This window comes from Salvelinus alpinus, chromosome 28, assembly GCF_045679555.1.
Source record: "Salvelinus alpinus chromosome 28, SLU_Salpinus.1, whole genome shotgun sequence".
NCBI classification, from domain to species: Eukaryota; Metazoa; Chordata; class Actinopteri; order Salmoniformes; family Salmonidae; genus Salvelinus; species Salvelinus alpinus.
In genome coordinates, this window is record NC_092113.1 from 20015909 (window position 1) to 20030975 (window position 15067).

The 15067-nt window shown below is 43.2% G+C and overlaps 1 protein-coding gene across 5 annotated transcripts; it reads left to right on the forward strand.

Annotated features, from left to right (window-relative positions):
- The first annotated feature begins 552 nt into the window (after window positions 1-552).
- LOC139557365 (lysosomal amino acid transporter 1 homolog) lies at window positions 553-12362 on the forward strand. 5 transcript variants are annotated; one of them, XM_071372083.1, is made up of 9 exons: window positions 553-1219; window positions 2883-2939; window positions 3206-3412; window positions 3507-3636; window positions 3854-3941; window positions 4495-4646; window positions 4769-4861; window positions 10793-10978; window positions 11281-12362. In XM_071372083.1, exons 3-9 carry the CDS (start codon window positions 3207-3209, stop codon window positions 11368-11370), a joined length of 945 nt encoding a protein of 314 aa, XP_071228184.1. In that variant the 5' UTR covers window positions 553-1219; window positions 2883-2939; window position 3206; the 3' UTR covers window positions 11371-12362. The 5 variants fall into 5 exon arrangements, with proteins under 5 accessions (XP_071228184.1, XP_071228188.1, XP_071228187.1 ...); XM_071372087.1 differs by having other exon boundaries at window positions 860-1139; XM_071372086.1 differs by lacking the exon at window positions 553-1219 and adding an exon at window positions 2093-2208.
- Window positions 12363-15067: the final 2705 nt, after the last annotated feature.

Here is a 15067-nt window from a genome sequence, read left to right on the forward strand (position 1 = left end):
ATAATATGGTGCAGGTTTTCAAATGAAGTTAGTTACCCAAATGGACTTCTCTTTTTACATCAGTCAAAATTGTGCAGCATTGAAGGACAAGCCTGTGAGTCATCAAGATCCCTCCATCTCACATACCCAAGTAAATAGGCTACCCCACCCTGAGAGACCATCAGCACTAAAAGGGGTTAATTCGTTCTTTAAGTACATCACTCTAAGACAAAGTAGATAGGAAATGGCATTAATAAATATCAATCAACTAAAAGTACTGTATTGTCAAAGGTGTAAACATTTTAATGGAACAGTTTTCTTACATCTCATCTGCTGTGGCATTACTATTAAAATCGGAGTCGGGGGCCTCCCGAGGGCTGCAGCGGTCAGACCCGGCTTCATTCCCGGGCTGTGACATAGGACTGCGCACAATTGCTCCAGCGTCGTCCGGGTTAGGGGAGGGTTTGGCTCATCGCGCCCTAGCGAGTCCTTGTGGCGGGTGCCTGCAGGCTGACCCCGGTCGTCAATAGGCTCTATGCATTATACCGCCTCCAACTTTCTAATTTACTTCCTACTGTGTTGATAACTTCCGGAGCGATTTATGCTATTGCTATCATTCGCTTACTAGCTATAACTGTAGTCGATGCATTTCTCACTGAAATAGTTCGCAATGACTACGTTTAAATTACAGCCCGGCGAAGGAGGTGTGAATGAACATTGTTCAGTTTCTTCCAAATGTAATGGTTTTGTGAGCTTCCATAGTTTCCCGGTCGATCTAACTTGAAGCTCAGAAAAAGATGGTCGGTGGTAGTACACATTTCGTCGAGTGACGTTGAGGGAAAAATACCTATATAAAAAAAACACTCTTTGCGTGGAACTAGCACATTCAAAATAGACCTGGTGTTTTTTGAAAGAAGACCGAAACCTCCTGCTCCAACTGAGGATGAAGAACAAGGTGCGCTGCTTATGGACTGTGCCGTCTCTGATCCGGTTCAGACACATGATTACTATGCAGTCCCTGAACATGACCCTAATGGCAAAACATGAGCACGTAAGAGAAATTGAAGAGCTTCGAGCCAAGCTGGAGAACTGACCGCCCAACACGGCTTTGGTCTACAGCGATTTGCTGGTTCTGACGAGGATATACGTTTTTACACAAGGCACAGTAATAATTTATTATCCAGCATTACTATTGTTTGTTTGTTGATTTGATTGGCCCATCCATCTTCAGAGGACAAAGGTAACTTTATACATTATTCATACACTTGACATACATGGCACTTTTATACAAAGTATTACACGATAGGAATACAGTTTGATAACCACATAAAATTGTACTCATCCATAGCCGTGTGACCTCTGAGTTAGGACACCTGTTTAAAAGACCCATCTTCCATTTTATTGAGGAACATTCCATTGTTAGTACTTCAACATTATTCAAATGAAATGTTAAAGTGTATGGTGTAAATGACAGTGATCCGTCTCTGAACTTCCTTCCTTCTTGTCTCTTTCAGTAGCATATTTCTCTTTGGCTTCTGTCGGTCTTTCCTCTGGTGTCATTCATACAATGCCTTCAGAAAGTATTTACACCCCTTGACTTTTTCCTAATTGTCTTGTGTTACAGCCTGAATTTAGATTTTTTTGTCACTGGCCTACACGCAATACCCCATAATGTCAAAGTGGAATTATGTTTTTAGACATTTTTGCAAATTAATTAAAAATGAAAATCTGAAGAGAAAAAAGACACATTGGTGCAGCTGGTTTCCGTGTTAAGGAGCGCGGTTAGGTGGGTCATGTTTCGGGCATGATTCCACCTTCGCCTCTCCCGTTGGAGTTGCAGCGATGAGAAAATATCGAAAAAGGGAGGGGGAGTAAAATAAATAAACAAAAATCAGTGTCAGATGCATGTTTGTGACATAGTTGAACCCAGACCAAAATAGTCCATAGGGAAGGTATTTGGTAGAATAAACTGACACGATTTCAGAGCAGAGAGGAAGCAAGAGGGTTTGCTCCCGTCAATATGTCCCCGATAAGCAGACCTCCCGCCTTTGGAACAACAACTCAATTTTTGAGGAGGAGACTAGATCATCTCGTCATTGTATACAGTTTCTTTGGATAAGCATAGTTCTGTGCTGAGTCATCAGTCAGGTGAGCAGGGTCAGCTGACAACAGTATTTAGATCGAAGACTCCCGCGAGCTGAAAGCCAAGCAGAGTTGAGTTTGTGTGAGGTAAGCCATACTGTTCAAAATAAACAAAAATTTGTCACAATTTCATGGGAGTAATTGGCTACCTGTCGAGTCGTTTGCGTGCGATCGTTAGAATAGCTGGGACATTTGCCGCAGCGAACATCAGATGTACATGATATGTCTTAATTTTCACAGCTTTATGAAAAAATGTAAAGCCTGTAGATCTTCGAAGACCGTGGGGAGGGAGGCTTGCTGCACACTAATGACAGAATTGCCACGCAGATCGATGAGGCCAACTAACGAGGACTGTTGATATCTGATGCGAACATGTGACATGTGGACACAGGTTGCCGCTGTTCTGTAACTTGAAGTTACAGGAACTTGAGGACAATATTCATCGTGTCTGTCTATTTCAAGATACATCCTAAATTCCAGAAACGTCCCCCACAAACGCAGTTAACTAGTTCGAGATTATTATTTTGTGCTATGATTTGAACATTTACATTTAGTTGATTTGTTTTTGGACGGAGGTATACTACAAACAATTTCTACATTGACCTGTTACACATAAAATTAAGAATGAGTACGTAATTTAATCGGATCTCTATGGTGAACTACATTTGTCGTCCTAACTCCGCCTTTTCTCTGACGTTGGAGATCATATTCCAATCAGTTCAGTTGAGCTAAATTGTTTTCTCCCTAACCTTTGCAAACAGACGTCTGAAAAAGGCATTGTGCCTCCCTGGACACTTCAATAACCGCCCGAGAATCAGGTAAGATACTTTATTTTTGTGTTTGACCACAACCTTTGTCCTAGAAGACGTTTGAAGCAAAGCCAGCTGTAAAAACTCAGCGAGCAACATGTTTGTCCCCAGCTGAAAAGTCTTTATCAGTACAAACCGACTTCACTCAATTCCATAGCATTTGAGACTGAGCTATAAACACGTTTTGTCAATAGAAAGAATAAGCGGCAGCTTGTTGTTTATTTAGCTAGCTATATTGTCTAGCTTGTTCGTTTAACCCTTTCCCCTCTGCTTAGCATGAGCCTGAATATGGGGTCAGCTGATGGTGTCCTCAAGCGGGGGTCTTTTGGATGGAACACTGATGGAAACTTCAGCTCTGTATGCCCCAATGGATCGGTATGGGTTTGGGAAGGGCTGGGGGAATGTGCCCAGGACGCCAGGGACATGGCCAGTGTCATCCTGGGTCTGCTGTCTATAGTGTGCTTCATGGTTTCTTCTCTGCCGTAAGTCTTGATTGGGGAATACATTATTTCAGGCCATTTCCAATGTATGGACAACACCTTTACTCTTCTTATTTTGTTGTGTTCATGAATACAGGCAATACTACAGCTCTTGTAAGAGTGGGAATATGGACAGCGCCTTGTCCATTTGGTTTCTGTTGCTGTGGCTGGGGGGTGACTCCTGCAATCTTGTAGGCTCATTCTTAGCTGACCAACTGCCGCTACAGGTAAGTGACAGCTATTTGGGTCAGTCAATATTACTGAAATGGTTTCAATAACAAATGTTTGTCAAGCATGACAATTTCAGTTTATCCCTCTATTTTCAATTCCAAGATACTAATGAAAAGATCATGTTTTAATGTTCCGAAAAAGTGTAATAATATGCATTTAAACTAGTATATCCCCTTGTCCACCGCACTGACGTCTCTCCCCTTTCTCATACAGACATACACAGCAGTGTATTATGTCCTGGCTGACTTATTGATGCTGGGATTGTACTTTTACTACGTATCTAAGCACAGGATGAATAACAGTGAGTTTGTCTTAATGTATTTGATCTCCTTACGAAATTAGCTGCTGTGAGATTTGTCTTGTCAATAATAAATAAAGGCCATTGGCCAGTGTACATTCCACGTTTTGACTATTAACTGAGGCCTCTGTGTTACACTGGGACCACAGTTTGTAATACAGTGTAACACAAATGCATGACAGAACAATGTGGACAAGCCATTCCTTCTTCTATGTTCTGCCCATGACGCAAATGTTCATTCCAGGACGCCGCAACATATTTTTATACATACAGTTGTTATTTAACAGTTCAGTGAACCTGACGGGTGTCCGGTTAGACTGCTGTAGCCTATACACAGAGGGTCCCCAGGATTAGATGTTGAGAAACAGACATTCATTACACAGGAGGAAGAATCATACAAAACTAGTGTGATGTCAGCAATACTTTGCATCGCCACCATATTTCGTTTCATAATTGTTGTCGCAACCGTTGACACCGTGACCCTTTGTTGGATGACTTTGCTGAGGCGGCATCTACCAATATTGACAACTAATAGCATTATTTTTCCTTTACCCAGACAGGTCGGTTCTAAATGTAGTTGGTATAGTCTATATACTGGGCTTCTTTGCCAGCCTCGTTGCCTTACCTGGGTCAGGGTCCCAACAGGATGTGGTCCTCTCTGGGTTTAAGGGGCGGGCCTTGCTGTCAACTACTGTGGACAGTGTTAAGGTAAAATATGGGCTTTGTGTAATCAGTGGATGTTAATGTAATTGATTTGTTGATTCATTCTGGCCCCTGGCCAACCTTTTATCTGTCTGAGTGACATGCAGATGCTTTGTCTTTGTGTCCAGGCTTTCAGCACCAAGGAGATCATTGGGTTTACCATTGGCTCCATATCCTCAGTGCTCTACCTCGGCTCCAGACTGCCACAGATGCACACTAATGTGAGTCTTAAAAGGGGGAGTGGGAGGGGTTGGTAAGGAAGTGAACGAGTACTGGATAGACAGATCATTTTTACAGTGGAGGCAAACCTACCTGTAAAAGTTTTGCATGGACCTTTTTCTTATTATGAATCCAAGATGGCGTAGCAGTCGGACGTGTGTTTGTATTGTCCTGTATTGTCCTGTCGCGTGTAAATAGTAAATAGTCTTCGTATTTTTCGTATACATTTCGTATACATTTTAATTTCACTTTCCATCTAGGAACTGAATATACATTCCTACATTCCGCCTCACCCAATGTGGTACGGACCTGCTATTTTTTTTTTATACTTTAGAACCGTAACCCCAAGCAGAAGCTAGCCAGATAACTAGCTACTAGCTAGTAGTCAGTTAGCCACTGCTGCGGTCTTCACCCTCAACTCGGACACAGCCAGCTTCAATACTGGGCCAATACCTGCCAGTCTGCAAGCGCGATATCAACCCAGAGCATATAGGACTGCTTTTTCTCTACCACATCACCGGATTCCTGACGCAAGCTCTGGACAATTACACCGTATCATCACAGCTAGCTAGCTGCAACCGAGTGGCTACTACTGGCTAACACCTCTGTCCCGAAGCAAGCACCAGTTAGCCTTGAGCTAGCCTCGAGCTAGGCCCATCTGCCGGCTAGCTGAAGAGGTCTACCAGCGAATTCTTGGGCTACAATACCAGCTACAAGCTGGTAGGAACTGAATATACATTCCTACATTCCGCCTCACCCAATGTGGTACGGACCTGCTATTTTTTTTATACTTTAGAACCGTAACCCCAAGCAGAAGCTAGCCAGATAACTAGCTACTAGCTAGTAGTCAGTTAGCCACTGCTGCGGTCTTCACCCTCAACTCGGACACAGCCAGCTTCAATACCGGGCCAATACCTGCCAGTCTGCAAGCGCGATATCAACCCAGAGCATATAGGACTGCTTTTTCTCTACCACATCACCGGATTCCTGACGCAAGCTCTGGACAATTACACCGTATCATCACAGCTAGCTAGCTGCAACCGAGTGGCTACTACTGGCTAACACCTCTGTCCCGAAGCAAGCACCAGTTAGCCTTGAGCTAGCCTCGAGCTAGGCCCATCTGCCGGCTAGTTGAAGAGGTCTACCAGCGAATTCTTGGGCTACAATACCAGCTACAAGCTAATTTAGCCATTTTTTTTTTATTTTTTTTTGCCGCTGCTAGTAGCTTTTACCTTCTGCACAGACACCAGCCCTGTTATTAGCCTGGATATTACTCACCAATTTACCAGCATCGGACTGTCTCTCGACAACAACGCCGGATTCCTGCCGTAATCCCTGAGCCACTGCTTCTGATCCTCACAGCTAGCTTGCGGCTAGCGCAGCTAGCGCCACTGCCACGAAGCTAGCACCAGTTAGCAAACACAATTCTACAATTCACAACCTCTCTTTCGCCATCGCCATCTGGCTTGGATTCTCTGTCGACACAACCACGTCTGAGCAGACCCCCTCCGTCTGAGCAGACCTCCCCCCGGGCTACTAACTTTAAACGCCGCGTGCTAGCTTAGTGGAGGCCTCCTCTGCTCCATCTACGGCTGCCCCCTGGACACTATGATCACTTGGCTACATAGCTGATGCATGCTTGACTGTCCATTAATTCACGGTACTCCATTCTGTTTATTTGTGTTTTATCTGTCGGCTCTGTGCTTTAACTCAGGATCTGTGTGTAGTTAATCCGACCCTCTCTGCCTAGTCGTCGCCATTTTTACCTGTTGTTGCTGTGTTAGACTAGCACCCTGTTATTGCTGCTGTTATCTTACCTGTTGTTTTAGCTAGCTCTCCCAATCAAGACCTGCAATCACTTTATGCCTTATTGTATGTCTCTCTCAAATATCAATATGCCTTGCATACTGTTGTTCAGGCTAGTTTTCATTATCATTGTTTTGGTTTGCAATGGACCCTGTAGTTCCACTCTCCGTACCTCTGATACCCCCTTTGTCCCACCCCCCACACATGCGGTGACCTCACCCATTGAGACCAGCATGTCCAGAGATACAACCTCTCTTATCATCACCCAGTGCCTGGGCTTGCCTCCGCTGTACCCGCGCCCCTCCATACCCCTGTCTGCACATTATGCCCAGAATCTATTCTACCACGCCCATAAATCTGCTCCTTTTATTCTTTGTCCCCAACGCTCTAGGCGACCAGTTTTGATAGCCTTTAGCCGCACCCTCATCCTACTACTCCTCTGTTCCTCGGGTGATGTGGAGGTAAACCCAGGCCCTGCATGTCCCCAGTCACCCTCATTTGTTGACTTCTGCGATCGAAAAAGCCTTGGCCTCATGCATGTCAACATCAGAAGCCTCCTCCCTAAGTTTGCCTTACTCACCGCTTTAGCACACTCTGCCAATCCTGATGTCCTTGCCGTGTCCGAATCCTGGCTTAGGAAGGCCACCAAAAATACTGAGATTTCCATACCCAACTATAACACTTTCCGTCAAGATAGAACTGCCAAAGGGGGAGGAGTTGCAATCTACTGCAGAGATAGCCTGCAAAGTTCTGTCATACTTTCCAGGTCTATGCCCAAACAGTTCGAACTTCTAATTTTAAAAATTAATCTCTCCAGAAATAAGTCTCTCACTGTTGCCGCCTGCTACCGACCCCCCTCAGCTCCCAGCTGTGCCCTGGACACCATCTGTGAATTGATCGCTCCCCATCTAGCTTCAGAGTTTGTTCTGTTAGGTGACCTAAACTGGGATATGCTTAACACCCCGGCAGTCCTACAATCCAAGCTTGATGCCCTCAATCTCACACAAATCATCAAGGAACCCACCAGGTACAACCCTAAATCCGTAAACATGGGCACCCTAATAGACATTATCCTGACCAACCTGCCCTCCAAATACACCTCTGCTGTCTTCAATCAAGATCTCAGCGATCACTGCCTCATTGCCTGTATCCGCCACGGGTCCGCGGTCAAACGACCACCCCTCATCACTGTCAAACGCTCCCTAAAACACTTCTACATTTACATTTTACATTTAAGTCATTTAGCAGACGCTCTTATCCAGAGCGACTTACAAATTGGTGCATTCACCTTATGACATCCAGTGGAACGGCCACTTTACAATAGTGCATCTAAATCTTTTAAGGGGGGGGGAGTGAGAAGGATTACTTTATCCTATCCTAGGTATTCCTTAAAGAGGTGGGGTTTCAGGTGTCTCCGGAAGGTGGTGATTGACTCCGCTGTCCTGGCGTCGTGAGGGAGTTTGTTCCACCATTGGGGGGCCAGAGGGGGGCCACCATTGGGGGGCCAGAGCAGCGAACAGTTTTGACTGGGCTGAGCGGGAACTGTACTTCCTCAGTGGTAGGGAGGCGAGCAGGCCAGAGGATGCGAGCAGGCCTTTCTAATCGACCTGGCCCGGGTACCCTGGAAGGATATTGACCTCATCCCGTCAGTTGAGGATGCCTGGTCATTCTTTAAATGTTACTTCCTCACCATATTAGACAAGCATGCTCCGTTCAAAAAATGCAGAACCAAGAACAGATATAGCCCTTGGTTCACTCCAGACCTGACTGCCCTCGACCAGCACAAAAACATCCTGTGGCGAACTGCAATAGCATCGAAGAGCCCCCGCGATATGCAACTGTTCAGGGAAGTCAGGAACCAATACACGCAGTCAGTCAGGAAAGCAAAGGCCAGCTTTTTCAAGCAGAAATTCGCATCCTGTAGCTCTAACTCCAAAAAGTTCTGGGATACTGTAAAGTCCATGGAGAACAAGAGCACCTCCTCCCAGCTGCCCACTGCACTGAGGCTAGGTAACACGGTCACCACCGATAAATCCGTGATAATCGAAGACTTCAACAAGCATTTCTCAATGGCTGGCCATGCCTTCCTCCTGGCGACTCCAACCTTGGCCTACAGCCCCGCCCCCCCCGCTGCTACTCGCCCAAGCCTCCCCAGCTTCTCCTTTACCCAAATCCAGATAGCAGATGTTCTGAAAGAGCTGGAAAACCTGGACCCATACAAATCAGCTGGGCTTGACAATCTGGACCCCCTATTTCTGAAACTGTCCGCCGCCATTGTCGCACCCCCTATTACCAGCCTGTTCAACCTCTCCTTCGTATCATCTGAGATCCCCAAGGATTGGAAAGCTGCCGCGGTCATCCCCCTCTTCAAAGGGGGAGACACCCTGGACCCAAACTGTTACAGACCTATATCCATCCTGCCCTGCCTATCTAAGGTCTTCGAAAGCCAAGTCAACAAACAGATCACTGACCATCTCGAATCCCACCGTACCTTCTCCGCTGTGCAATCCGGTTTCCGAGCCGGTCACGGGTGCACCTCAGCCACGCTCAAGGTACTAAACGACATCATAACCGCCATCGATAAAAGACATTACTGTGCAGCCGTCTTCATCGACCTGGCCAAGGCTTTCGACTCTGTCAATCACCATATTCTTATCGGCAGACTCAGTAGCCTCGGTTTTTCTAATGACTGCCTTGCCTGGTTCACCAACTACTTTGCAGACAGAGTTCAGTGTGTCAAATCGGAGGGCATGTTGTCCGGTCCTCTGGCAGTCTCTATGGGGGTACCACAGGGTTCAATTCTCGGGCCGACTCTTTTCTCTGTATACATCAATGATGTTGCTCTTGCTGCGGGCGATTCCCTGATCCACCTCTACGCAGACGACACCATTCTATATACTTCCGGCCCTTCCTTGGACACTGTGCTATCTAACCTCCAAACGAGCTTCAATGCCATACAACACTCCTTCCGTGGCCTCCAACTGCTCTTAAACGCTAGTAAAACCAAATGCATGCTTTTCAACCGTTCGCTGCCTGCACCCGCACGCCCGACTAGCATCACCACCCTGGACGGTTCCGACCTAGAATATGTGGACATCTATAAGTACCTAGGTGTCTGGCTAGACTGCAAACTCTCCTTCCAGACTCATATCAAACATCTCCAATCCAAAATCAAATCAAGAATCGGCTTTCTATTCCGCAACAAAGCCTCCTTCACTCACGCCGCCAAACTTACCCTAGTAAAACTGACTATCCTACCGATCCTCGACTTCGGCGATGTCATCTACAAAATAGCTTCCAACACTCTACTCAGCAAACTGGATGCAGTTTATCACAGTGCCATTCGTTTTGTTACTAAAGCACCTTATACGACCCACCACTGCGACCTGTATGCCCTAGTCGGCTGGCCCTCGCTACATGTTCGTCGTCAGACCCACTGGCTCCAGGTCATCTACAAGGCTATGCTAGGTAAAGTGCCGCCTTATCTCAGTTCATTGGTCACGATGGCTACACCCACCCGCAGCACGCGCTCCAGCAGGTGTATCTCACTGATCATCCCTAAAGCTAAAACCTCATTTGGACGCCTTTCCTTCCAGTTCTCTGCTGCCTGCGACTGGAACGAATTGCAAAAATCTCTGAAGTTGGAGACTTTTATCTCCCTCAACAACTTTAAAAATCTGCTATCCGAGCAGCTAACCGATCGCTGCAGCTGTACATAGTCCATCTGTAAACTACCCACCCAATTTACCTACCTCACCCCCCATACTGCTTTTATTTATTTACTTTTCTGCTCTTTTGCACACCAGTATCTCTTCTTGCACATGATCATCTGATGATTTATCACTCCAGTGTTAATCTGCTAAATTGTAATTATTCGATTTATTGCCTACCTCATGCCTTTTGCACACATTGTATATAGATTCTCTTTTTTCTACCATGTTATTGACTTGTTTATTGTTTACTCCATGTGTAACTCTGTGTTGTCTGTTCACACTGCTATGCTTTATCTTGGCCAGGTCGCAGTTGCAAATGAGAACTTGTTCTCAACTAGCCTACCTGGTTAAATAAAGGTGAAATAAAAAAATAAAAAAATATATATATATATTTAGAATGTTTGTCTCTTGTAGTACACAAGGAAGTCGACGGAGGGTTTGTCCTACTTCCTGTTTGCCCTGGTCATCCTGGGTAACACTACGTACGGCCTAAGTGTGCTGCTGAAGAACCCTGAGCAAGGCCAGGGAGAGGGAAGCTACATCATCCACCACCTGCCCTGGCTCATAGGAAGCCTGGGCACCCTATCTCTAGACGTCCTGGTATCCTTCTCAGTAAAATGCCTACTGGGCCTCTCCACCAATTTTTTTTGTAATATCCAACAATATGTTGTGTGCTTTGACATAACACTTAACTTTTGCTTTTGACTTTGTCTTGTATTACAATTACCCAAATTAACTTATCCAAATGCAACAGGTTCAGGTTGATTTGACTAGTATTATCTAAGTACATTATCCTATATGCCAGCATGCAGTTGTTGGAATGTGTTTCCTTTCTAGTATCTAAAAGTTTGACCGTATTAGTTTTTTTCAACTTCATGAATTCCCTTGACTCGCTGCTTCAGATCTCCGTACAGTTCCTGATATACCGCAATAATGCCCCTCTGGAGTTGGAATCGCAGCATGATGAGAGAGCTCCTCTGCTGGACAAATGAAACTGCTCCCTTTGTGCTGGATCTAGCAGTTCAGACAATTATCCCCACCCAAGACTCTCACTCACATTCCTAAACTTTGACAAACACAGGAAATCCCTTTTCACTGTGTCGTTATATGTATGTGATTTGTGTTATGAGAAAGATGTTAATTGGGATTCAGCTGTAGATTATTTTAACTGTTCTTAATTGCTCTTAATCTTTTAGTGAAGGACCTTCCAACCGTTTGTCTAAATACTTCTAGTATTTTAAATTTGTTATAAACCTGTCCTGACAATCATGACACTACTACTGGTCACTACAGGGAACATTGTCGTATTATTTTATTTCAGAAGTGATTGACAATTTTTTTTGCAGATCACTTCATGACTTGAGTATACAGAGACATGAATCTTAGTGTCTTGACATGTTATAATAAATCCACATGAACTTCATTAAAGTGTAAATGTTAGTGTAAATGTCTGAAGTACTGTACTTAATTTATTTGATCGTTTACATCAGTTGCCTTTAAGCATTTTGAATTGTACATTTTAGATTTATGTACTTCTTGTTGACCACTTTTGAGGGTATGGTATCCAGTCTGGAGACCTGACCTCATGTTTGTTCAGTGTAAGCACAGAGTAATGATGCTCCCTGTTTCTTAGTCTGTTCCCTAACAAATGGTGTTGCATCAGTACAGAAATGCACAGGAAGGATTTAACATTTTATCTCGTTGATAATGTCTCATTTCCCACATTTAGGCAGGAAAAAGACAATGTTCTAAAGAAATTGGGAATGTCTTTCATTTTGATTTGTTTACTAACACGCTCAAAAGGACACAATCATGCTTTTAACAACTGAATTTGTATGGAGCCCTGCTGTCATTTGGCCAGTGTACCTGATCTTTAGTGTGTTAAATATGCTGGGAACATGACGTAATTTTCCGCCTTCCGTATCCAGCCCGTACTGTTTTTGACTGGACTTCAAGATTGTATAATAAAATTCATGAAAAGTAATTTCACATTTAATTGTAATGGGAATTTTAATGTTTGTGCTCTAACTAATTGTGTTCTATAAACCAATTTCTGTTCATGCAAGTGGCTGACTACAAATCACCTATCAGTAGCTGCAATTTTGCAGTACGCACAGATCGTGTTATCAGCCTATCACATGTTATGAAACTATTGGTCAGTCACATGAATGAAACAAAACGGTAATGATTATGCTAAATCATGCAATATAACATCTCTGTATAGGCGTATATAAGACAACTGCTGGGTCTGCCCCGGGAGAGCTCCTGATTGACATGTACTATGGTGCATTGAGTTGGAACCTCTTCAGCCAGCTGACAAACAATGATTCATTTTAGATTGACCTCAAGTGTCCCTGTGTAAGAATTTTTCCACAACACAGTGCATTTGGAAAGTATTCAGACCCCTCAGGCCCACCCATGTGAAATCCATGGATTAGGGTTGAATGAATTTATTTCAATTTACTTGTTTCCTTATATTAACTGTAACTCAGTAAAATCAGCAATTGTTGGGTTTATATTTTCAGTATAGTTCCTATTTTGTCCTTTTTGTAACGTTAAATCAACACATTTTACAAAATAACTCATTAATTTAAGTTTAGGCTTTTTCGGTTCCCTGAACCAGTTCCAACCCCTGATTTCAATAGTACCATATAGAGTCATACATATAAGAGCTTTCCACTCCTGGATTGTGCAACATTTGCCCATTATTCTTTTAAAAATTCTTCAAGATCTGGCAAATTGGTTGTTGATCATTGCTAGACAACCCTTTTCTGCTCTTGCCCTAGATTTTCTTGGCCCCTCAGGAACATTCACTGTCTTCTTGGTAAGCAACTCCAGTGTAGAGTTGGCGTTGTGATTTAGAGTTGTCCTGCTGAAAGGTAAATGCATCTCCCAGAGTCTGGTGGAAAGCAGACTGAACAAGGTTTTCCTTTAGGATTTTGCCTGTACTTAGCTCCATTCCTTTTTTTTTTTATTATGAAAAACTCCCCAGTGCTTAACGATTACATGCATACCCATAACATGATGCAGCCACCACCATGCTTGAAAACTGGGAGAGTGGTATTCAGTAATGTGTTGTCTTGGATTTGCCTCAAACATAACACTTAAGTGCTCTGTTAATTGCTCTGCCACACTGCAAAAAAATATTACTTTAGTGGCTTGTTGCAAACAAGATGCATGTTTTGGACAGTGGTGGAAAGAGTACCCAATTGTCATACTTGAGTAAAAGTAAAGATACCTTAATAGAAAAAGACTCAAGTGAAAGTCACCCAGTAAAATACTACTTGAGTAAAAGTCCAAAAGTATTTGGTTTTAAATATACTTAAGTATCAAAGTAAAAAACATTTAAAATTCCTTATATTAAGCAAAGCAGGGGCACACTCCAACACTCAGACATAATTTACAAACTAAGCATGTGTTTAGTTAGTCCACCAGATCAGAGGCAGTACGAATGAACAGGGATGTTCTCTTGATAAGCATTCAAAATGTAATGAGTACTTTTGGGTGTAAAAAGTACACTGAACCAAAATAGAAACGCAATATGTAATGTGCTGGTCCCATGTTTCATGAGCTGAAATAAAAGATTCCAGAAAAATTCCATACTCACAAAAAGCGTATTTCTCTCATTCTGTGCACAAATTTGTTTACATCCCTGTTAGTGAGAATTTTATCCTTTGTCAAGAAGATCGATCCACCTGACAGGTGTGGCATATCATGAAGCTAAGTAAACATAATCAGTGGTGTGAACTTCTTAAGTAATACTACATAAGTAATTTTTTGGGATAGCTGTACTTTACTATTTATACTTCTGACTACTTTTACTTCTCTACATTCCTAAATAAAATAATGTACTCTATACGCCATACATTTTCCCTGACACACAATGTACTCATTACACTATGAATGCTTAGCAGGACAGGAAAATTGTCGCATTTTTACCCTTTCTTTGCGAGGCATTGGTAAACCTCCCTGGTTATTGTGGTTAAATCTATTTAAAATTCACTGCTCGACTGAGGGACCTTTTACAGATAATTGTATGTGTGGGGTACAGGGATGAGGTAGTCATTCAAAAATCATGTTAAACATTATTATTGCACACAGAGTCCATGCGACTTGTTAAGCAAATGTTTACTCCTGAACGTATTTAGGCTTTCCATAACCAAGGGCCTGAATACTTATTGACTCAAGATATTTCAGATTTACATTTTTTATAAATTTGTCAAAAAACAAAAACATACCACCTTGACATTATGGGGTATTGTGTATAGGCCAGTGACCAAAAATCTCTATTTAATACATGTTTAATTCAGGCTGTAACACAACAAAATGTGGATAAAGTCAAGGGGTGAGAACCTTCTGAAGGCACTATGAGAGACCTACCCAAAAATACTCACAGCTGAAATCGCTGCCAAAGGTGCTTCTACAAAGTATTGACTCAGTAGTGTGACTACTTATGTAAATCAGATATATTTCTGTATTTTATTTTTTATACATTTGCAAAAATTTCAACAACAAAAAAACTGTTCTCTTTGTCGTTATGGGATATTGTGTGTAGATTGATGAAGGGGGAAAATGATTGAATCCATTTTATTATAAAGCTGTAACGCAACAAAATGTGGAAAAAGTCAAGGGGTCTGAATACTTTCAGAATGTAGAGTTGGGCCAATGCAGTTTGTCTGAACGTTCCGA

What these genes read in the sequence shown, in the direction of transcription:
- LOC139557365 (XM_071372083.1), top strand. Translation starts at nt 3,207, where the DNA reads ATGAGCCTGAATATGGGGTCAGCTGATGGTGTCCTCAAGCGGGGGTCT. An exon ending in TTCATGGTTTCTTCTCTGCC is followed by an intron (nt 3,413 to 3,506) that starts GTAAGTCTTGAT and finishes TCATGAATACAG; the next exon opens with GCAATACTACAGCTCTTGTA. An exon ending in CTACTGTGGACAGTGTTAAG is followed by an intron (nt 4,647 to 4,768) that starts GTAAAATATGGG and finishes CTTTGTGTCCAG; the next exon opens with GCTTTCAGCACCAAGGAGAT.